The sequence below is a fragment of the Centroberyx gerrardi genome, chromosome 1 (assembly GCF_048128805.1).
Source record: "Centroberyx gerrardi isolate f3 chromosome 1, fCenGer3.hap1.cur.20231027, whole genome shotgun sequence".
NCBI classification, from domain to species: domain Eukaryota; kingdom Metazoa; phylum Chordata; class Actinopteri; order Beryciformes; family Berycidae; genus Centroberyx; species Centroberyx gerrardi.
In genome coordinates this window covers 34,591,246-34,602,789 of record NC_135997.1, presented here as the reverse complement: position 1 = coordinate 34,602,789, position 11,544 = coordinate 34,591,246, and the positions used below count along the sequence as shown (strand labels likewise).

Below are 11,544 nucleotides of genomic sequence, written 5' to 3'. Positions count from 1 at the left end.
AGCGAGAGACAGATAGGAGATATACAGTAGATCAAGAGGAATAAAGATAGACAGCGACAGCCGGAGAGAGACTAAGCGAAGCAGACAGAAAGAGACAAAAAAAAGATGTTACACCCTGCAAGGCATCTCCCTCCCAGAATTTGGCAGATTATTAGAAGCGTGACCCTCAAAGGCTCCAATCCCCAGTTAACGAGGGCAACGCCTTGAAGTGACATTTCCGAGGCACAGGAGGAGGGAAAAAAAAGAAAAGAAAGAGATTAAAGAAATGAAAAACTTTTTTTTTTGTCGAGATAAGCTCGAGATTTGAACAGAAAAAAAAAAAAAAAAAGAAAAAAAAAAAAGGTCATCGCCCCCGGAGATGATGAATTAAATACACACACACTAACACGCACACGCAAACAGAACACACACACACACACACACACAGATATGTACACAAAGCTTATATGCAGGCATACTTGTACACACTAACTCATGCATAGACATGTGTACAAACACACATAATAGATGTATGCATACACGCGCATGTACACACACACACACACACACACACACACACACACACACACACACACACACAAAGCATATAGGTCATTTTCCCGCTGGCTCATACATTATTGCCAATTTGGGAAGGGGAAGTTTGTTCACTAAATATTTCATGGACACCCCTAGCTGCTAAGAGATTAACCGATTAATCTTGCCAATAAGGATATCTGTGTGTGGCTGTGTGCTGCTGTGTGTGTGTGTGTGTGTGTGTGTGTGTGTCTGCCTGAGTGCGTGCATGCCACACGAACCCACAAGTGAAATCATTAAAAATGCATTGAACATCACAACGCTAATGACTGACTGAGCGAGAAGGTCACAAACACAATAAAAGTCACTGTTAACCTTATGAACAAAGACAAAAACAGACAACATGTAGAGGAGACTTCTAACAATACTGTCCAGCAGAGCTCATTAGGATATAAAATATGGGCCCACAGAATCAGTCTGCCATTCATTCTCTATGGTAAAGCACCACCTTTTACATCCTGATGATGTCATTAAAGTCATAATCGGCAGCAGTTTCATATAAATAAACGTATGTTTTGCTACTCTCTGATTGATATAACACAATAGTGATTCAAACATATCGCCAGTTAATTGAAAGCTTTTATATTTGCTGTTCTAATCACCCGGTGTCTGGTAGATCTTTCCTGGGAAAAATACTCTGGTACACAGGAAGTGATGCCTTTTACGTTTCCAGTTTGTTTGGAATAATAGAAGAAGAACTGGGTAGTTAGCATGAGCAGCGATAGCCACCATGGCTGTACAGACAAAGAAAAGAGAAACTCAAACTGCATCAACAGAAAATTCATGGAAAAAGACGTCACAGTACTGGACACACTGTTTGATTGACAGGTGAAGCCCGTCACAGCAGCTGACTGCTTAGCACCAAAAGATGAAGACAAAAGATTAGCGCTTTAAATCTTAGTCTGTTTTATATTTGGCTTCAGGCTTTGGGAGAGAATTTGTTTTTCATCTGTATTTATCCAGGGAAAATCAACTGGTCTTTCCCAGAAATGCCTGGGAGCACTTCACTTCACTTTACTGTACTTTACTGTACTTTACTGTACTTCACTTCACTAATAATACAAATAATTGAACAATAGAAGATTGCAAATATTCAATCACACACAAAGAAAAATAGAAAGTATTAGTAGTTAGTCCCAAAACATCATGGAATTTCTGCCAGCTTGTGTCTTCAGCAGCTCATCTGTCTCTCCAGGATGTTACAGAAATGGCAGCTGGAAAGGCGCACTCGCATTTTTTATCCAAGCATGTACAAAAAAATTACACGTTTTGGAATTTGGAGAAATAAATCGCTCTGACATTTTCATACCTAGTGCAGTTCAGGAGGAAGTGCAGCTCTGTCTCCACCTCTAGGGCCAAATATGTTTCTAAATTACTTTGAGATGTTGTTACTTCTTTCCAATATGACTGATACCTTTCTTTTTGTTTAGCCATAATTTGGTTGGGCCAAATTAACTGAGTGCTGTCCTGAGGCAGTGCAGTGAGCCCCAGGACTCTTTCCATTGCTTATCTCTTGGCACTTAAGTGCTTTATAATGGAAGGAGAGTGGGTTACTGGTTTTTAAATGAAGAATAGAATTTGATGGCTTGTTTCTGTAAAACTAGTAATATTGGGCATAGGTGGTATGGTATGTCAAATTGTTTTTCTTTTGATTGCATAAAATGCCCTTGCTTTCTCTTTTAGTTCATTCACAGCCTTGCCTAAATTATTTGTTGCACTTATATTAACACCCAATTAACTGGAATTCCTGGTATGTTGGATAACCTCTTCCTCCCTCTTCCTGAGACCTGGACTTTGTCTGGAATACCACTGCCATATATTTTTTTCAGGTTTACTGTTACAGGCCAGGTCTGATTGAACTTCTGCAGGATGTCCAGGCTCATCTAATCCTTCTATAGTACTTGACAGGAGGACCAAGTCATCAGCAAAGAGGAGTAATTTGACTGTTCTTCTAATTTGATATGAATATTGAATAAAGTGGGACTGAAACTGCACCCATATCTCACTCCACGTCTCTGTGCGAAGTATTTTGTTCTCTGGTGCTGCATTTTTATTGCACATTGATTACTTAAATCCATTCATTTTATACAATCATAGGTTTTTCCCCCTATGCTACTTTCAATTAAGTTTTGTATGATAGTCCCTTGTACCAAATGGAGTCAAATGCTTTTTGGAAGTCGACAAAAGTCGAGAGTAAATTTTGGATTTATTTGGATGTCAATTGAAGTTGTAAGAGTGTGGAGGGTCTGTGGTTCCACTATTTGGCATGAGCCCAATTTGACTTTTATGGATTACATTGCGTTCATTTTAGAAGCTGACAATTCTTGAATTGATTATACTGCAATAAACTTTTCCCAGATTACTGCTTACACTGGTTGCTCTGTAATTCTCGGGGTCAAATTTATCTCCATTCTTGTATATAGGGGAAATGACTCCTCTATTCCAAGTCTCAGGAAAACAGCCCATGTTAAGGATCAAGTCAAACAGTTTCAGGAACTACATCCACAATCTTACACTGTTGGCCATAGAGGGGCACCACTGGAACAACTGGAGGTTCCTCAACAGTAGATGCTGAAGGAGGGAAGAGCGTTAGGGGGCGATCACACTGAGAAGCGTCGCTAGAAACGCATCGCCACCAAAACCCTTGTTTTCCTATGGTACGGCGCGCCTGGCGCGTGCTCTTCTCTTGCGACGCGCGACGCGTTCTTCTGGCGGTTTTTAGGTGCGCATAAAAGTTTAAATATTCTCAACTTTTCAGCGCAAGGTGCGGAGTCGCACCGCTCGTCAATGTCACATTTGGGCCAGGCAGCCAATCAAATCAAGCAGAAGGCGGGCTTTCCTTCCTGTTTTGATGCGGTTTGATGTGGTAGGAACGGTGGGACACTGGCAAACACAGATGAAAAGCTGATGTTAGCGCTCTTTAACCCGGTCGCACACGCAGCCCCGCTCCTCAGTGCTCCACAGGCCATCAAGCTGTTTTGCCCGACGCGGTCTGCCTAGGCGTTTTTGAAGCGGCTGCGCCTGTAGCGACGCTTCTCGGTGTGATCGCCCCCTTACTCATTCACTTTCCCCACCCAGATATTCTCTGCCACTCATTAAAGGGTAACTTCGGTATTTTTCAACCTGGACCCTATTTCCCCATCTTTTTGTGTCTAAGTAACGAATGGGGACAACAATTTTTGAAATTGGTCCAGTATTGAGCGAGATTGCGGCAGCCGCGAAACGAGCTGCAATGTAATCCGACGGGGCAAATGTGAACCGTCAATGTACGTCCACTAAAAGTTCTTGTTTTTGCCACTGACAGGCTCAGATTGTTATTATAAGTGTCTGACAACATTATGGAAAGGACCCTACAGAGAAATGAAACGTTTTTCTTTACCTTTCGCTTGATCCGGTCTGTGTGTAACCAAGTCTCGCTCAAATCTCGCGAGAGTTGAGTTGTTGCAGGAAGTTACACACAGACCGGATCAAACGTTTCATTTCTCTGTAGGGTCCTTTCCATAATGTTGTCAGACACTTATAACAACAATCTGAGCCTGTCAGTGGCAAAAACAAGAACTTTTAGTGGACGTACATTGACGGTGTGATTTGCCCCGTCGGATTACATTGCAGCTCGTTTCGCGGCTGCCGGCGATGCGATCTCGCTCAATACTGGACCAATTTCAAAAATTGTTGTCCCCTTTAGTCACTTAGACACAAAAAGATGGGGAAATAGGGTCCAGGTTGAAAAATACCAAAGTTACCTTTTAACCTGCTTCTCTACCCTCTAGGCTACTGCTAACGAATGTTAATTGGACTGTTCTACACCATCAGCATGACACAGATTGGTAATCTGAGTGGTATTTATTTACCTTTAAAATCAAGTGCAAGAAGCTGGCCCGACTCCCCCCCTCCTCCGGTGGAAGCGGTGGCCCTGACAAGAGTGACTTGGGCCACTTTGTGGTGAACAGGCTGCAGGCTGGAGATTAGAGACCCAGCGGAGATTTGCTGAGGATAAATCTAAAGCTGAGCTGAACAATGACTACTACTGGCCAAGATTGTTTAAGGGGATAAGATGCTCACAAAACTCTGGCTCTATGTGTGCGTGTATTGGGAGTGTGTTGTGTGCGAGTGTGTGTCTGTGTGTGCGCGCATGCATCCACGTGAGTAGCTGTGTATGTCTGGGTGTGTGCTTGTGGTGGGTGTGTGCGTGTGTAGGGAAAGAAAGCTATGTGATGAGAGAGCTGTCGTGAAAATGCCAGAGCCAAAGAACCCAGACAGTCCTATTTGGAAGCCTTTGAAGCTACAGAGCTTCAAATGCAGAGAGAACTTAAAGGACTTAGAGGAGAGGAATGGCTCTGCCTTCTAACATTTCGACACACACGCGCACACACACGCGCACACACACACACACACACACACACACACACACACACACACAGACTGAGAGATGTTGTATGACAGAACCAAATTAATGCAAACACACTAAGTATTAGTGGCACACACACACACACACACACACAGACTGAGAGATGTTGTATGACAGAACCAAAGTAATGCAAACACACTAAGTATTAGTGGCACACACACACACACACACACCCAAGGTCCCCTTTCACGACTTTCCTGACAAGCCATTCATCACAACTATGTTACTGTCTGAGCCGCCTGCCACCTAACTGATTTGCTTTTTGATAGTTTTTTATTGTATTGTATTGTATATTTCTATTTCTATAGTTTGTATATATAAATTGGAGATTAATATACATTTCCGATTTGCTGGTGATGTGGCCCAATGCGGCTCTGACCACCTTCAGAGTGCCTCAAAGCATCTTGGATGCATTCACAACTTGATTTTATGCGTTTTTATGTGATGGACATAGGTAGATACAGCAGGTAGGTAGATAAAGTATAGGAAGACAAGTAGTCAGGTAGGTAGGTATATAGGTAGTTAGAGTAGGTGCAGTAGACGGGTACACACACATACACACACACACACACACACCGCCATTCCCACAAAATGACAGACAGTAAATCTCAGTCAATCTCACCGAAATCGACAAAGGAGGACTGTCCGACGAACTTGGCGTTTTCTGGTTTGTCTGCTGGCAGCACTTCCACCTTGCTGAAGTTTCCATCCTGAGAGATAAGACAGACGGAGAGTGAGAGAGAGAGAGAGAGAGAGAATAAAACCGGGGAAAAGGATATTAGTGAGGCAAATGTGAGGCTATATTTTCTGTGTGTGCGCAAGTGTACAGGACCAGGTGTGACTAGGTGCGGTGGGAAACAATTGCTTGCTGAGACCAACATTAGTGATTTATGAGAGAGACAAAGTGTATGTGTGTGTGTGTGTGAGAGAGAGAGAAAGAGAGAGTGAGAGTGAGAGAGAGAGAGATAGAGACATTGAATTGAATTACTATCCATCATAGACTACAGTATGTCTCTCTTTTTCTGTCTTCTCTATATGCATGCATATTCAACTGACCCATACCAAAGACAAGGCTTGCGGTGATACTTTGAAACTACCCATACACAGTGTGTGTAAATTTGTGTGTGTGTGTGTGTGTGTGAGTGTGTGAGTGAGAAAGAGAGAAACACTTTGAAGTTGATTGATCTTTTCAAAAGCTGGAAGAATTAACCCATGTTAATCAGGTCAAGAGCTTCCAATCGCACATACTCGCACGAGTGGACACACACACACACACACACAAACACACACACACACACACGAGGCACCCATGGATGTGACGATGGGGTGTTAACCATGTGTGTGCGTTGAGGATGGGATCTTAGCCGGCGTGATTGACCGGTGCTGTTTGCCTGATTGCAAGATGTCATGATTAAATCTATGTTTGTGTGTGTATGTGTGTGTTTGACTGCCTGAGAGCAGCTGATTGATGTATGGAGATGAAAGGATTACAGGTCTTGTTATTATTCTTCCCGTCTGTTCACGTCCCTCCCAACACACACACACATACACACACACACACACGCACACGCACACGCACACGCACACGCACACCTCACCTCACCAAACAGCAGTGGAATGATGTCTGCATTATTCTAGCAGCAATATACTTTTTACTGCATGAGAAAGTGCAATGTTGTTCCACGGCAATGTTAAAAATGTGTTTTTGTTAGCTGTCAGAAGGAGGGATTGGTCTTTCCAGAGAAACATAAGGTTTGCTTCATGATATTATTGCAGGATAGATGTAGGATGAGGGACCTCTATCATGGCTAAAACTACAGTAATGCAGGATAGATGCAGGATGGGGGACTTCTACCATGGCTAAAACTGCAGTAATGCAGGATAGATGCAGGATGGGGGACTTCTACTATATGGCTAAAACTACAGTAATGCAGGATAGATGTAGGATGGGGGACTTCTACTATATGGCTAAAACTACAGTAATGCAGGATAGATGTAGGGTGGGTGGCATTTAGCTTCACTGTACTTTTATTTCTTTTTCAAATGGTATACGCCCTAAAATGTCCCCAACATCATTGAAAAGACAATTTCAGCCAAACGGGAGATGTAGGCATGTACACACAGGGTCACAGACAGAAACAGATTGATAATGTAGAATATATCTTATTTATTTATTTATTTATATTTTAATATTAAGTCAACTCAAAAGGAGGATGAAAAATGTTGTGTGCTTCGCTTTCTAATGTTGATAAAAGTCCAACTTTTTAGAGGAAACAACGTGACACATGACCACATAACTGCATTTTCTGTGAGCTGACTAAACATGACAGAGAAGCTATGTAGGCAGCTGATTGGTTCCTCTGTCTCCATCACCAACGTCAACACAGGCAGTCCTCTCTGCCATGGTCAAACGAAACATACAGAAACCCAAACCAACGGTGCAGGCAACATTCATGTATGTACCTATTGATTTATAACCTATGGCTACTTTACCATGGAAACAAATCACTGCACTGCATCAGGGCAGTTGCGCATCTAATGTTGTCACGGAAACAAAGTGCTTTTTCACGTTAGCAGGAGAAAATACGGTAGATGTGGAGCTTTTTCTAAAAAAATAATTAAAAAAAAGAATAGTGTGCATGTGTCCTAATGCAAGATGGAAGCATGGGAGGGGGCGTTACCATGGCTACCACTGTTGTATTAATGTAATTAAAGCTACTGTACTAATGTTAGATCTCATGCACAGCTACAGGCTGCATAAGATCATAAGTGAAATGATCTTGGCCATCATGAATTCAGGAAAAAGACAGGGCCATTTAAAAATAAACAAATAAATAAATAAACGAGAGGTGAATATTATAAATCAACTCCATGAAGAAATGCATGAAATGAGCGAATTAAAATGTTTTTTCCTCGCAAAATCATCTGTTGCTCCGTGTGGAGTTAGGACTGCGGAAGTTTATATTATGTGCATATTACGCTTTCAAGCCCGCGCGAAACATTTGTAATGGCAATGACAACGGCAAACTAGCATGAAATGAGTCGCTTTGCAGGTGGCCATTTGAATATGTTCCCTGAGCAAAAAACAATAAAACATCCAAATTGGATAGTTTATATTCATTTTCCACGTAAACGCCTCCGCTGTTTAGCCCGTGCGAGCGCCCGCGGAGGCAAATCAAGAGCTCAAGTGCTTCAAATGTCTGAAACCATTTTTTTTTTTTCCTGCCGAGTAAATTTACACCTCGGTCTCGTAAGCTCGGCCAGTCTCTCTCGCACAATAACACATTTTCTACTTCGCTGCGCTGAGAATGCACAGAAAATGAATGGAGGGGGGTGGGGGGTGGTGGGTGGTTGGCGGGTGGGGTTCAAAAGACGGCTCTGTATGTTCCTCTTTGCCTGCCTGCGTGAAAAAAAAAAAAAAAAGAGTGAAAACGAGTGTGTGGGTTTGCGCCAAATGTGTACATTTCTTTGCTTGAAAGACAGAAAAGAGAGAAATTGAATGTAGGTATAAAAACGCTGATGTGTCTCTCCTGCGTGCCGTCACGTGTTTATGTGTGTGTGTGTGTGTGTGTGTGTGTGTGAGCCGGAGGCGCAGATGCGTGTGTGTCTGGGGAGAAAAAGCAGTTTTTCCCTCGTTGCTGAATTGAATGATCATATCAGCCGTTAAAGAATTGACCTCAGGAACCTCTTGGCTCTCCTCGCCGGCCAATGAAAACGCCTCTCTCCACTCATCTCTGTTTTTTTTTTTTTCCCCCCCCTCCTCGGTGACACTGCCTGCTCTTGTGTAATCGCAGAAAAACAGAGGGATGAGGGGAGATGGAGGGAGACTTAGGGAGGGGGGGAGAAAAGAGAGAAAAGTAATTAAAACAGAGTGCTGGAGAAAGAGGCGTGTGCTGGCCTGTGACCAATAGACGCAGCGGCAATGAAGCGAAGACTACTGTGGGATTAACAGGGGTCTTATGCTGTGAGGATGCCGGGAAATGGCTCCATTGTGTGTGTGTGGTGTGTGTGTGTGTGTGTGTGTGTGTGTGTGTGTGTGTAAGCGCGTGCGTGCATCCATGGCCTTGCATGCTCACATGCGTCTTTGTACATGTGCGTGTTTCTGTGTATGCAAGTGTGTGGGTGCTTGTGCAGGTGTTTGTGTCTGAAGAATCGATGCATTGCTGAGAATTTTACCGATTGTATACTGAATGTATGGAGAAGGAAGGACGGAGTGGAGGAAGAGGAAGAGGAGGAGAAGCAGGAGGAAGAAGAGGAGGTGTGTGTGGAGAGGGAGGAAGCAGTGGAGGAGAGGAGGGGGCTACTGGATGGACAGGAGAAGACAATGAGAGGACTGAGGGTCTGATCTTTATTGACAAGGCTAAATCTCTCATTCTCTCTCTCTCTCTCTCACTGTGTGTGTGTGTGTGTGTTACACACACACACACACACACACACACCTCTCTCTCAAATCTCTCACTCCACCCTCAATTCCAGCGGGATAAAAGACCCATTTCACCACACAATGAAGTGGTATCAATTGGTACAATGTAAATAAGCAGAAGAAGAAGAGCGAAACATCGGCCCTTCCTACAAAAGGAACAACTAATAAAGGATGAATTAATTACAATCAATAAATGACAAAGCGAAACGAGAGAACGCTTCAAAACACAGTCGGCGAGACTAACATCCAGATCCGCTATGCAAATTATTCTACATTTTCTAAAAGATTCGCAGTGTGCTTTAGAAGATAACCTCTGTTTCCAAAGACAGACAAAACAGGGCTTTAATGCCAAATGATTTGCTGTTGTTACAGAGGCAAAGCGCCACTCCAAGTGCTAGCCGCATGCTGACTATTCTACATTTTATCCTTTGTTTCATGACAGCTCAAAACAGATTTATGGTAAAAAAAAAAATGAAAAAAATAAAAGGTTTCCATTTCCTCGAAAACCGGACGGGATGTCTTGCTTCGCCCTCTCACCTGATCAACATTCCTGCCACCCCCTCGCCCCTTCCTATCAGTCTCTGGGCAAGGCAGTTTATCCCTGGAACCCCTCTTCCTCACGCTTCCCTCCTCTCCTCTCCTCGCTCTGCTTCTCTCTCTCTCTCTCTCACCTCCCACACACTCTGCCTCGGCTGAATCCTTCAATCTCGGTTTCTCTCTTCTTCCCTCCCTCCCTTCCATTCCATCTCCCTGTGATAAGATAGACAGACCGCTGTGCAGTTTGCGCCTCGACCGGCTGAATTTTAAACTAGGCCCTCCCCCCTCCCTGACAGAAACCCTGGGCCGTGGGTCTCTACCTTCTCCCCTCCCAGAATGTTAACTAGCCCAGCAGCAGTGCCTGTGTTTTTTCTGTGTTTTTAGCTGGAGGCTGGTCATTTCTTCACTGTTACATCTTATTGATTTTGTGTTTAGATTAGGCTTGGGCCGATATTCCATATTAGTGAATTACCGAATACCGCAATATTATCGATATTATTGAATATCGAATATATCAGATATTCAATATTATCGAATATCGCAAGATTTCGCGGTAAAAAAAAAAACCAAACAAAAAAACAAAAACGACACCCCCACCACCCCCCACAATAATATTGTATATCGCAATATTTTGGCGGGACTGTATCGCAATATAAAATTTTGGATATCGCCCAAGCCTAGTTTAGATAATGTCCACTTGTTAGCTAACCATCACTGTCTTGATATGCACAAATTTGATATGCCCAATGGCAAACATCACATGGCTAGTAGATGGTAGTGGCTAGTAGTTGCATGTTAACAATAACATTACTTGCTTTGCTAAATTTGCATTTGGAAACACATTTACCTTATCAGACTATTCACTTCCCTATCACTATCCCTCTTTGAATCAACTTGTCCAAGGTTTCTTCTTGTTTTTTTTTTTTTTAAAGGTCTTTTTTGGGAGTTTTTCCCTTGTCTTCACTGAGGATCGAAGGTTGGTGGTGCCGGTTAGGCAAGGTGCGGCTAGGTAGGATAGGTAGGCCTGTTTATTTTGTGTCTTGTGCTTTGTTTTGCTTCCTTGTGTTATTTTGTTGTATACTGTATTTTGTTCTGTGATTGACTGTCTACCTAAGTAGACTCGTTCTCTGTAAAGTCCTTTGAGACATGCTTGTGATGAAGGGCTTATCAATAACCTTCACTTGATGCATTTGAATGTGAACTCCCTAGTTGATCAGCTGCCTTCATCTCTTCTATGGAGAATGCAGTAATGTCAGCATACATAGCTTATAACATATTATATACATATAGAAGCACTGCTGATACAACAATGTGCAGTCAGGCAGCAGTCTATGTACACGTACTAACAGATGTTTTGATGGTGTTGTGTGACATTGTGTCATCAAAACTCATTTGCATACAAAGAGGATTATGGGAGATTCAAATCACAGCTTCATATTGAAGTTACATTTTCACAATAATACAACTTTTACTTAAAAAGTACAACTGGTAAGATTTGTACAAAACTATTTTTACCACACAGTGCTGTAGCTTCAGAAACACCCAGGTACAGAGGAGTGAAGTGTCTCACTTCTGGCTGCCCTGGCTGAATCAGGCACTTGAA

General features: G+C 42.8%; 1 protein-coding gene across 3 annotated transcripts in view; it reads right to left on the bottom strand.

Annotated features, from left to right (window-relative positions):
- Positions 1 to 11,544, bottom strand: part of itfg1 (integrin alpha FG-GAP repeat containing 1) — a 151,222-nt gene that overhangs the window by 107,160 nt on the left and 32,518 nt on the right. For all 3 annotated transcript variants that reach the window (XR_013507247.1, XR_013507249.1, XM_078289071.1), the window contains exon 8: positions 5,604 to 5,691. Coding sequence is in view for 1 of the 3 variants with exons in the window: in XM_078289071.1 (XP_078145197.1) it covers positions 5,604 to 5,691 (88 nt within the window). In the remaining 2 variants the exon portion in view is untranslated. The remainder of the gene's footprint in view (positions 1 to 5,603; positions 5,692 to 11,544) is intronic.